The sequence below is a fragment of the Equus asinus genome, chromosome 10 (assembly GCF_041296235.1).
Source record: "Equus asinus isolate D_3611 breed Donkey chromosome 10, EquAss-T2T_v2, whole genome shotgun sequence".
Classification (NCBI taxonomy): Eukaryota; Metazoa; Chordata; class Mammalia; order Perissodactyla; family Equidae; genus Equus; species Equus asinus.
In genome coordinates, this window is record NC_091799.1 from 38,762,615 (window position 1) to 38,776,014 (window position 13,400).

Consider the following 13,400-nt stretch of genomic DNA (forward strand, 5'->3'; position numbering starts at 1 on the left):
AGCTTAGGTGGGTGCTAGGCATGCATTGGCGAAAGAAAAGGCACTTATGTGTCTTTCTCTCAGGGTCCTGTTTATCCCTTATCACATGTATTTCAGAGTTTGATAAACTACTGAAGGTTTTCCTTTCATAGGATCATATGATGATTATTATGCAAATTTAGAATATATCAAAGAGATTTCATAATCTGTATTTTAGACACAAGAAAGCAACTGCAGAAGAAACACAAATGTCTTTCACAGAACGTTCTGTTATTTAGTTGTGTATGGAAATGATAGTCTGACCAAAAGTATCGCTTATGCTCTACTTGATTCACTACATTTCTCATGCATAAAATTACATATGTCATTGCTTTTCAAGATACCTCAAGACAGAGTAAAAGTTTGACAGGTCTAGTATTTACCAGAAGTAAAAGCTGAGTGAAAGATTCAAACCTCTGAGGAGATGGCATGGGTAGGTTAATAGTTCTGGGTTACAGAAAGGAAGATATAAAAACTGAAACCAATACTGGAAGCAGCTGAGGAGCTGCCATTGTCATGGTGAAGACCCATAGCTGGGGTGATGCTGATGGGAACAAGAAGCAAATAAGCAGGCTCAAGGCCCCTGTCTTCCTCCAACCTTCCTTTTTCTCTCTACCAACTCTTTTGAAGGATTTAACAGAAGCCTACTAGCAAAGGAGAAATGTGGTTTTCAGTGTCCCAATCCTGACTCACAAAGCAGAGCATAGAAAAGTCGATTTGAAGCTGAGAGACAATAGTTTCATAGCATCAAAATTACTCCATAAAAAGTAACGATGAAAATCTTGTGCTTACTCCAAGCATTATGACTTATTAAAGTGCACCCAACAGTACTAATAAAAAATCAGCCAATGTTTATTGAACATCTAGGATGTTCTAGGCACTATTTAGCACTATGCATGAATTAAGTTATTTAATCTTATGAAGAAACCATAATTACACGTTAACAAGAAAGGAAGATATTATGGTATTGCTTTTACAATTTGAAAGAAGCTACAGTCTTCTTCTTTAGACTTGTGTTCTGTATTTCAACTCTCATAGACTCTTCAAAGGGCTGGAAAACAGGAATGCTTTCCTCTACTGACATATCTAACTCAATTTCTTCAATGGAAACGGGGCTTCCATTCCTCTTGTTGACACTGCTCCACCTGGCTGCACTCTTCAGACAATAGAGGTTATCTCAGTTTTGCGTCATCTTTGTCTTATCCCCAATACCCAAAACCCTGTAGCTCCTCAGTTCATTGAACAACTCGACTCTTTCTCTTTTGCCACTTCTTATCCTCTTACTCCAATTTTTCTCAGTTACCAGTTCTGTTTAGCTCTCCTACTACAAGCTGTATGGTACAATGCAGAGAAGGAAAGAAGTCTTCATTAAAACCTAGTCTCAAAGTCCCAGAGAAATCCTCTGTTACCATGTCACAGACATGTCACATTTTACCTCTATTTTATTAGGTTAAAATGTTGGGGTCATTATTAGGGAAATATCTTGGTTATCTTTGTTTCATTATGTACCACATCCAGAAAAGTTATGGCAGCTGGTAATAAAACCTGTTCCTCTACATTATAATACACATCACATAACAAAGAAAAGATAAGTACTTTATTAGGGGAGTTCATATTGCCAAAATGCCAATATAGTTTATTTAGAAAATACTACATTGAATCAAATTTCTTTCTGAACAATCTTTTTTACCTCAGATATGACAAATATACGTTTCTAAGTTTATACACGCTGTAGTTCACTTATTTATTCAAAGGATATTTATTGAGCATCTACTACGTGTTACGTTCTATTCTAGGTCTTTGGGATGTTGAAGGGTAAGGAACAGGAAAGTTCCTACTTTCAGAGAGCTTATACGTGTGGTGGACACAACAGTAAATAAGTGAAGAAGTTAAAAATGAATATACAATATGTCATGTACTGATTAATAATCACTTTAAATCACTAATTAATAATGTCCTTAGTTTAGATGACAAACTGCTTTTTAGAACACCTTTTGCCTTTATTATTTTCTGAAGGTTTAAGAGTGCTTATGTTTTTCTTGGACTTCATAAGAGATTTTCAAATTTTTTCATTTCCATAATAGTATCTTGTAAAATCAAAAACATGATTTATTTCTGCAGTGAGAACAAAAACTAATAGTAACAACTGCAACCAAAATATTTTGATCATATAGTTTTCAACAACACATGGTCAATTTTTTTCATAGTGTGATGTTCTCCATTTGAATTTTGTGTCTGCAGTGGCTTTAAATACCGAGTCGTGTGGTGAAAATCAGTGTCCATATTCCTCACTAAAGTTTTTCCTCCCAAAGCATGTTCTTCACAGCAGTCTTCACAACTTTGTTCCTCAGACTATAGATGAGAGGAATGAGCATGGAAATCATCACTCCATAGAAGAGGGAGATGAGGGCCTCAACAATGTCTTGATTATCTGGACCAACAGAGCTTTTAGACTTGTGCTTTGCGTACATGAAGAAGATGGTTCCATAGAATATAATCACCACTGTCAGGTGGGCTGAGCAGGTGGAGAATGCTTTACGTTTTCCTTCAGTGGAAGGGGTCCTCAGAATAGTGGCAACAATAACAATGTAGGAGAAGGAAATTAATAGCAATGGAATAACCAGAAGAATCAGCATTGAGCCTGCCATACTGATCACATTGATTGCAATATCAGCACAGGCCAGTTTTAGGATAGCCTGAATTTCACAGAAAAAGAGGTTAATGACATTGTTAGCACAGAATGGTAATTGCATTGCTACAGATGGCTGCACCACTGTGTCTACAAGCCCAGCAACCGAGGATGCAGCTGCCATGGGTACGTAGGCATCTTTGCTCATGATGGCAGGGTATCTCAGTGGATAGCACATGGCCACATAGCAGTCAAGTGCCCTTATGCCTAAAAGCATGCACTCTGTGGCCCCCATGGCAAAAGAGAGAAACATTTGCACCATGCACCCAAAGAAGGAAATGCTTTTCCTTACTGTCAGGAAGCTGTCCAGAATTGGTGGGATACAGGAGCCTGTGTTGCAAATGTCCAGGAAGGAAGGATTACAGAGGACGAAATACACATGCATGTGCAAGTGAGAACCATCGCTAATTACTGAGATGAGGACGGGATTTCCCAGCACGACCAAAATAGATTAGATTCATTGCTTTCAAAGATACCTCAAGGAAGACTAAAGACATGACAGCACCATTCATTTACCAGAATTAAAAGCTGAGTGACATAGTCAAACCTCTGAGGAGTGGAAATGGTAGGCTACTGGTTCTTTAGTGTATAAAAGAATCCCAAGTATAAAAGGTGGAGCTGGTAAAACTAAGGGTAAAAAAGGATGTAATAAGAAGTAGGCTAATAATGGCCAAAGGCTGACAGAGGTGATTAGAAGCTGGCTGAGATAGGTCCAAAGGATTCAGTTCAGAGCTAAAATTTGTCCCAAGTTTCCTGAATAAGGAGAAATGGTCCACACTAAGTGACTGTTTTGTGAATTAATTAGAGTACTTTCAGTGGATTCTGTGTCTGTTGATAAGGATATTACTGGAAAGACGTGTGTGTGTGTACGGAGGGGGAGGAGCTTTTTCTGAGGAAAAACTACAAGGAATGGCCTGAGACTTTATGAGGCAAGGTCTTTGAGTGCAAAACCTACTGGTTCTGCTCCGTGTGTGACGGCACCGGCTATTTCCCTGAGGAACTACCCAAGATGAGAGGTGTCAAAGAACTGCCCTGTTGCAAGATGTTTTATTCGTCATAGTCTTTCTGTGTGTCCTCATCAATTGGACTTAAGCAGCAACCAATTAAAATGACAATTAAAGCAGTTTATATTAAGAGAATAAGAAGACAATTCACAGACTTGTAGACAATATATGCAAGTCATATATACAGTAAATTATTCATAGCAGAATATAGGAAGAACTCTCAAAACTCATCGATAAGAAAACAAACAACCCAATTAAAAATGGATAAAAGATATGAATGACAGTTTACTGAAGAAAGTAGAAGGATGACAAAAAAAACCCCAAACCTTAGCTATTAGGGAAATGCAAATTAAAATCCTGATGAACTATCACTACACACCTATTAGAATAGGTACAAAAGATATATATTGACAATACCAAGTGTTGATCAAGATAGGAAACACTTGAATTTTCATACATTTTTGATTGGAATGCAGAAATGACACAGCCACTCTGGATAAATGTTTGGGAGTTTCTTATAAACTTACATATTCATGTCTGATATCATCCATTCTACCACTCCTGGATATTTACCTTAGAAAAATGAAACCTTATGTTCACACAAACATTTGGGCATAAATATTTATAGCAGATCTATTCATAATTGCCAAAAATTGGAAAGAACCCAAATGTCTTTCAACAGGTCAATAGACAAACATACTGTAGTGCATCCATACAATGGAATACTACTCAGCAGTAACAACTTGCAGGAATCTCAGAGGCTTTATGCTAAGCGAAAGAAGCCAGACATGAATGGCTCATATGATTCCATTTATATAACATTCTGGAAAAGGTAAAACTATAGGGATAAAAAGCATATTAGTCTTTGCCAGGATTTATGAGTAGGTGAAAGGGATGTCTATAAAAAGACAGCACAAGGAGTTTTTAGGGTGATACAAGAGGTCTATGTCCTGATTATGGTGATAGTTACATGAATCTATACATGTTTTAAAATTCGTAGAGCTGTATGATAAAAGAGGCAAAATTAATTTTACTGTATGATAATTTTTTAAGTGAAATTTTAAAAAGCCTTCTATCTCTCACCAAAAAAATATATTTGCATTGTAACAAGAAGACTTCAGATTATTGGGCTTTACGTGAATTGCACCCAGTTTTTGGGCAAGCAGGCAGTCAATAAACACTGGTTGGGTTTATTGCTGACCATTCTTCCATCAGATTGAGATACTTCTTTAAGCTGTTTTGATATGCAATGGGTTACTGCTGATTCTTCCTGATCTAGCAGCTAGGCTGCGTTTATAAGTTAACCTATCAAATCTCTGATATAATGCATTCAGTATTAAGATGGTTATAATCACTAAGACTAAAAATAGTAAATATTGGAGAGAGTGTGGAGAAAGGGGAACACTCATACACTGCTGGCGGGAATGCCAACTGGTGCAGCCACTATGGAAAACAGTATAGAGTTTCCTCAAAAATCTAAAAAATAGAAATACCATATGACCCAGCTATCCCACTACTGGGTATCAATCCAAACAACTTGAAATCAACAATCCAAAGTGACCCATGTACCCCTATGTTCATTGCAGCACCATTCACAGTAGCCAAGACAAGGAAGCAAACCAAGTGCCCATTGACGATGATTGGATATAGAAGATGTGATATATACATACAATCGAATACTACTCAGCCATAAAAAAGACAACTCATCCCATTTGCAACAACATGGACAGACCTGGAGGGTATTATGTTAAGTGAAATAGGGCAGACTGAGAAAGACAAACACCATATGACTTCACTCATATGTGGAAGATAAACAAACACATAGACAAAATGAACAGTTCAGTGGTTACCAGGGGACGAGGGGTGGGGGTGGGCACAAGGAGCACTTACATGACGACAGACAAGAAATAATGTACAACCAAAATTTCACAATAATGTAAACTATTATGAACTCAATTAAAAAATCAAGTAAAACTTTGAGAGGGGACTGGCCCCATGGCCGTGAGGTTAAGTTCGCGCACTCCAGTTTGGTGGCCCAGAGTTTCGCTTGTTCGGATCCTGGGCATGGACATGGCACCACTCATCAGGCCACTCTTAGGTGGTATCTCACATAGCACAACCAGAAGGACCTACAGCTAGGATATACAACTATATACTGGGAGTTTGGGGGAGAAGAAGAAACAAAACAAAACAGAAAAAGATTGGCAACAGATGTTAGCTCATGTGCCAATCTTTAAAAAAAAACATAAAAACTTTGAGTTAAAAAAAAAATCAAGATGCCTGTATTTATATATAGACAGAGTTTTCTGAGCAACAAATGCTTTCTCTGATGTTAAAAAAATTTTCTTCTTTTACCATGACTGTTTATTATTTTTAGAATATTTACAATATAAATGTTTATTCAAAAAGTCTGCTTTTACTATAAGGTAAATATATAAAGTGAAAGGAAAATTTGTTTGTACAGTAAAAAATCAATTATACTTCAAAAATAGTGCATGTGGGTGTGGGTGTGTGTGTGTGAGAGAGAGAGAGAGAGAAATGAGAGATTGAGAGCGAATTCAGCTGGGAAAGTTTGACGACAGTACACAAACCCCTTTCTAATTTTGTGTAGGAAATAGAATAACAGGGCTGCTGTAATTAGGTCTTTAGGGCTTTATTTCTGAAGTCTCATAAGTTTTATATGTATTTCATCTCTGAAGCAATTTAAAGTTGTGCGTGCAGGTTTATAGAGGTCCTTAAAAACATTCAAACTGTGTCCTAAAGCCTGATGCAGATTCTTTAGGTATTTGCGGGTCTCCACAATGGGACCGTGTTTCAGTCTGGGCTTCAAGGTCAAATTGTCCTATTCCTAAAATTTATTGCTAAATATTAATTTTCTGTCTAGTTTGAACTAGAGGAATCTAATGATGTTTTTTCTGAACTAGAAGAATTTATCATACTAATGACAGTCATAACAATCCTGTTTCTACAAATGTCAACAAATCTATCAATTTCTACAACAAAATGATTACTCAGCAGTAGCTGCCCCTTTGGAGGTTCAGCTACTAGTGAGGAGTCATGAAGATTGGCTGCAAATAGAAAAGCAAGAGGAGAATATCTCTCGATGCCGCCACCTAGAAAGAGAGGCAACCTCTGGTTTAGAGATACGTTACTGCAAAGACAAGAAACAAATTCTTGTCTACCATGAGCAAGAGTTGGACTGATGGGTTAAAAGTGTCGTTTGAAAATGGGACATTTTTCTCACTGCAGAGAGACTCATTATTGGAAATGGAATTTAAGGGTCTAATCACTGAGATAGTAGGAACAAAAAAGGAGTTACATGACCAAAAGAGCAGTTCTGCATGCAAAGGCAATTGTACTACAAACTGAAAGGAATTTTCCCTACAGGTATGAATTACTTTTTATGAATGTGTAACTTTTAGTGCAGTACCAAGTATTTAGATGCTCTGTCATCTGCTTTAGCTAATTGAGGCTCACTACACAGTAGACATCTGCCTCTGTGTTCTGCAGTATAAAATACATAACAAACAAGTCTTTCCTGGTCCCCAGCAACAACTCAGTTCCATTTGGTTCGGTTGACTGAGAACCAGGTGAATTATGTGTCAGGTGCTGTGCTGAATACTCTTTATGCAGAGGTAACACGTGAGGAGGATACTATGACCAATTTGGATTTGAAAAAAAAAAGTAAACAAAATTATTTCCTGAGATCTGAAAAGATAATTTACCAAAGCAATGAATAGCCAGGAAGAGACCTGCTTGACCATTATCCTACTGTGCCTGCATGCAAAATTGATGACTATTTTGAATATTTGCTTTTCTATTATTGGGTCATAATTATAAAAGTGAGTGAGTTTTCCTTTTCTTTTTTACTTCAAAAGGCTTGCTAAAAATGTTAAAATACCCTTGGTCAAAAAAATGCTAGCCATGTGTTTTAAGACAAGGAAAATGCTGACACCTTTCTAAAACCCTATTTTATTTATGGAATGAATTGAATTCTTTGGGTGATTTTTACTTTTTGCCACAAAATCTGCTGGCATCCAAAGGACTGCAGTGACTGTGATAAAGTATATTAAGATTTGTACATAAGATGAAAGTAATACTGTTTATCAGGACACTGTGTGTGATCTGATTAAACTTTTGAGCTACATATACCTGACCTCATAGAAAGACCAGGATGACTGGTTCAGAGATGTCAAAAGACTCTTAATAGAAGGAAGAATCATAAAAGAGAGACATAAAGGAAACTGTTAACAATGAAAACCATCATTGTGCTAATTGAATTACATGCACCATATCATTTAATCTTATCAACAAATATATGACATAGGTGCATCTTTATCTTCATTCTATAGCTGAGGAAGGTGATGATCAGGAACATGCTGAGCTAACCAAATTAATCAAGGGCAGAGATGGTGTTTGAACTAAGCCTACCTCCAAAGCCCATGCTCTTGATAATATTACGAAATGTGATTGACAGAATATCAGGTAGCATGGAGGTAGCTCATGGAACAATGGTTTTTGCAGAGATGACTTTTACAAGTGTATGTATAATTTCCATTATTTGTTAAACTTCACATGCACCTAATGCCCTTTGGAATCTCAAATGGTTTACACCCTAACCCAGAAAATATGAAAAATTCTGTAAAATGCAATTTTTATATAAAGCTACAGAATGTTAAGAACTGGGAGTAGGAAGAGTTTTTGTTGTTCTTAGTGCCCTCCAGTCAATACTGACTCCTAGTGACCCAGTGTAGAGCAAAGCAGAACCCGCCTGGTCTTTTGTGCCATCCTTTCACCTTATGGCACTATATCAGACAATGCTCTGCTGCTATTCAAAGGGTTTTCATGGCCAATGTTTTCAAAATTGGGTGGCCAGGTCTTTCATCCTGGTCTGTCTTAGTCTGGAAGCTCTGCTGAAACCTGTCTACAATGAGTGACGCTGCTGGTATTTGAAATACTGGTGGCATAGCTTTCAGCATCACAACAACACTCAGCCACCACAGTATGACAACGACAGATGGGTGGTATGGTTTCCCGAATGGAAAGCAAACTTGAGCCACAGGCAATCACAGTGCCAAATCTTAGCCACTAGACAACTAAGAAGAAGATTAGAATAGGGAAATCAGGTTGGGTTTGGAGTGATCCTATTGTTTCCAGAAATTGAGAATATGGTCCTGAGACTTAGAGCAAAGTACCTCATAAAGTTAGATGGACAAGGGATTCTGAAGAGGGAAGGCTCTTGAGACTTGAGAATGGAACAAGAATAAGAGCTAACATTTATTGAGCTGTAATTTTGTTCCAGGAATTTTACTAGCTCATAAAATCACTAACACATTTAATGGAAAAGAAATGACATGATATGGAAGGATAGACCCTTAACCAGCTCAAAGAACAGCTTACAGCTTGATGGTGGGACAGAAGGTGGATATGGGCCTGGAAATCCTAATGATACCATGTAAAGTGTCTTGAGTATTGAGAATGGGACTATATTTAAAGCACCTTCTAGTCTTCTGCAATTCCCATTTAGTGTTTGATACTGAACAAGTGAGAACAATTTTCAAACATATGTGGTTGTGTCCTATGGTAACGAATGGCTTCATGTGGTGTACCACTGGAAAAGTGAAAGGAGAAAGGTTGTGAATCTCACAGGCGAGAACTCTTTAGCTTAAATGTTATTTTTTTATGAACAGGTAATATACTCACACGGTTCCAAATTTTTAAAAAGTACTAAAGGGTATACTATGAACAGCCTATCTTCCATTCCTGTTAATAAGTTATCTATTTCCTTTCCTGGATACAACAAACTATTCTTGTTTAATTATCTAGAGATATTCTCTGTGGGAGCAAAAAGGTACGTATATTCATATATACATACACACACATACACAAAATCTTTTTTACACAAATGTTAGTGTGCCATCTAATCTGCTCTGAACATTACTTTTCCACTTAATATTTCTTGAAAGTTCTTCTATATAAATGCACAAAGTGCTCCTTATTATTTTTAACAGCGAATAGTATTCCATTATTTCTATGTCCTATTCTCATGGAAGTTTAAATTGTTTTCATATCTGCTATTACAAACAATACTTTAATGAATCAATTTGTATGCAAATAGTTTTACACGTGTGCCAGCTCAATTGTGTGCTAATTACCTAGAAGTAAACCTGTGGTCAAAGTTATATGTATGCATTTGTGATTTTGATAGATATTTCCAAATTGTCCTCCACAGAGGATGTACCAATTTGTGTGTCCACTGAGAATGTCTAGGAGTGCCTGTTTCCTCATCCTTAGGAGGCAAAGTCATTAGAGATGAAACCGTGCCTCCTCTCTATGAGCTGTCAGTGTATAGCCACCCGAAGAATAGGTCCCAGTGAGAAAGGTTAGGAAATTTCTCTGTTTGGAAAATCCCTGGGATTTTGGTCCCTGAGTTTTGCAACACTGTTTGCAGCTAATATATATGCATTTATTTATATATATGAACTTTAAAGTACCAAATAGAATAAGGAATATGAATTAAAAATAGAATTCATATATACAAAAATATGCATATAACTGTTATATATTTTAGACATATACTTATGTCATATATTATACATTTGTTTGTTATATATAATATATAGCTGTATGTTGTATATTATATATAATTATGTGTATTGTTTCCTTAAATTATGTCTTCGATGTAGAATTTCTAGGTCAAACTCCTGCACTTAACTAAATAAATGAAAAGGAAGATATTTGATGATCTATAGGAATTTAGATAGTATATTACTCACATTTTCATCTGAGGAAAATCTCTCAAATGTACTCTAAGCAAACCAAATATAAACTGAAACACAGTCCTCAAGAGAAGAAAAGAGAATGAGAAGAGAGAGATACCAATGGTAATCAAAGTAGATATATACAGAGGTAGGTATATTGATGAATAAATAAAGACTGACTGTCCAAGTTTGTATAATGTAGAGGCTGAAGAAGAACTCTCAAAAAGACATATTGTAACGACATTATAAACACTTCGGAGTTATCTCAGTAACGTGGGAATTTTGTGGATGGGGATAAAAATGGAGGAATAAAAGTATTCTTGTAGTTCTATCTTCATTTAGTGTTTGAGGGAAAATTTAGGAGATTGGACAACACTCTAGTGGAAAAAAATAGGTAATCTTTATAAGCAAATGATTTGGTCCTCTAAGTCAAATTATCAGAGTAGAGAAAGAGATGCTACCACTTTTGTAAGGGACAGCATGAGTAAAGTGTTCAAGTTAATGAAAAAAAAAATAAGGAATGATAACTTAACCAGAAGAGAATACAGTAATGCAAAATAAGTAAGTAATACACATAAAGTATATGGAAAGAAAAAAATGAAGTACATTAATAATTAATTTTAATGTGAATGGACTGAATACTCTCATAAAAGAAACTAAAAAATGTGCAAAGGACAATCTATTCAAAAGGTTTTTTTTTGGAGGAGACCTATAATATAGGAATAACTGTTACACTGATAAAGAAAAGAAACCAGTGGAGAATAGTAATGAAAAAGGAGATAGAACTTCTATTATTAGGTAAACCATGGAATTATAAGGCTTAAATGCGACTCCATGACAACACATTTGTTGTCATTCTATGAATAATTTCCTAGCAAAACATAAAGTATCAAAATCAACTCCTCTCAAATTGTCATATTGAAATCTTGCTTCTTTCTGAGTGATCACTTTCTCTGGTTTGACATTTCCTTTGAAAGGTTAGTGCTGTCAATTAGATGACATGCTATGGTAGCTGGTGAGCCAAGTTCTCTGCAAAATGAACAAGTACTCTGTAGCCTTATGGCTTGGATTTGAGCCCTGGCTCTACCATTTATTTAGCTATATGACCTTGACCTTAAGCACAATACGCAACTTTTCTGTGCCTTATTTTCCTCCTCTATGTGATGAGGAAGATGATGCCAATGATAACAGTAATCGCCTAATAGGGTATATTAGGTATTGCACAAAGAAAACGATTATCAAAGGAGTGGTACAGAGTAAGCAATGTTAGTCATCATTTTGTCATTGACTTTATTAATTTATTCAACAAATGTTTTTGAACATCTATCTCTGTGTCTTCTCTGTTGTAGATACTGGGACTGGCAGTAAAGAAGAAAAAGTGCCTGCCTATATAAAGTTTGCATGCTACTGGGAAAGACAGACAATAAACATAACACAGTATAATTTCAAGGAGTGACAAGATCATTATCTATGGTGTGGTGGTCTATAGACAATAAAAATGATTCATTGTTCAGTTACACATAATACAATGCTCATTTTTATCATAACCTCAGGTTAACATATGGTGACAAATATGACAAAAAGCTCATGATACCGCAAGGAAAATTTAGGTTTGAATCTTAACACTGCTATGTATTTACCCTTAGTCAAGTTTTCTTAAGTTTTCTGCTTTGATTTGTTTATCTGTAAAATGTGGATAACAATACCTCTCTCCTAGAACTGTGATGAGATTAAATGAATTACATGGCATATTGTGTGTAGCTTGCAACGTGTTAGTTTCCTCTCAATTCATACCTTCCCTTAATTCAGTCCACTTTTCTTTATTTCTTCGCTTCTTACGTTGGTATTTCCTTTTTTCTCTGGGAATATATGGTACACGTGTGTTGGCACGCAGTGGAAAGTAATCATAGTAGAATACATATTTTGTTTTAACATACTTTAATGTCCTACAGGTAAAAGAGAAGCAGGAAAATGGAATGGGACAACCAAACCATTCTGGAGGAATTTTTCCTGAAGGGGCTTTCTGGGTACCCAAGGCTTGAGCTACTTTTTTCTGTGCTTATCTTAATAATGTATGTGGTCATCCTTCTGGGCAATGGCACCCTTATTTTAATCAGCATCTTGGACTCCCACCTTCACACTCCTATGTACTTCTTCCTGGGGAACCTCTCCTTCTTAGACATCTGCTACACCACCACCTCCATGCCCTCCATGCTGGTGAGCTTTCTCTCTGAAAGAAAGACCATCTCCTTTACTGGCTGTGTAGTGCAGATGTTCCTTGGCTTGGCCATGGGGACAACAGAGTGTGTGCTCCTGGGCATGATGGCCTTTGACCGATATGTGGCTATCTGCAACCCTCTGAGATACCCTGTCATCATGAGCAAGGGATCCTATGTGCCCATGGCAGCTGGGTCCTGGATCATAGGAGTTATCAACTCTGCAGTACAAACTGTGTTTGTAGTACAATTGCCTTTCTGTAGGAATAACGTCATCAACCATTTCTCCTGTGAAATTCTGGCTGTCATGAAATTGGCCTGTGCTGACATCTCAGGTAATGAGTTCATCATGCTTGTGGCCACGACATTGTTCATATCGACCCCGCTGTTGTTAATTATTATCTCTTATACATTAATCATTGTCAGCATCCTCAAAATTCGCTCTTCTGAGGGGAGAAGCAAAGTCTTCTCTACCTGCTCAGCCCACCTGACTGTGGTGATAATATTCTATGGAACCATTCTCTTCATGTACATGAAGCCCAAGTCTAAAGAGACACTTAATTCAGGTGACGTGGATGCCAATGACAAATTTATATCCATGTTCTATGGGATTATTACGCCTATGGTGAATCCTTTAATCTACAGTCTTAGGAACAAGGATGTGAAGGAGGCAGTAAAACATCTACTGAGAAGAAAAGTTTTCAACAAGTAA

At 36.7% G+C, this 13,400-nt stretch overlaps 2 protein-coding genes across 2 annotated transcripts; one reads left to right on the forward strand and one right to left on the reverse strand.

Moving 5' to 3' along the window:
- Positions 1-2,309: 2,309 nt before the first annotated feature.
- LOC106830468 (olfactory receptor 13C8-like) lies at positions 2,310-3,152 on the reverse strand (the record flags this gene model as incomplete). The annotated part of the gene is made up of 1 exon (XM_014840041.3): positions 2,310-3,152. A coding segment is annotated over one exon (843 nt), but the record flags the coding sequence as incomplete, so codon positions are not given.
- Positions 3,153-12,443: 9,291 nt separating this feature from the next.
- Positions 12,444-13,400, forward strand: LOC106830500 (olfactory receptor 13C2-like). The gene has a single exon (XM_014840069.1). The coding sequence runs from the start codon at positions 12,444-12,446 to the stop codon at positions 13,398-13,400; it is 957 nt and encodes a 318-aa protein (XP_014695555.1).

Excerpts from the sequence above, each read along its gene's own strand:
- LOC106830500 (XM_014840069.1), top strand. The coding sequence starts at position 12,444 with ATGGAATGGGACAACCAAACCATTCTGGAGGAATTTTTCCTGAAGGGG.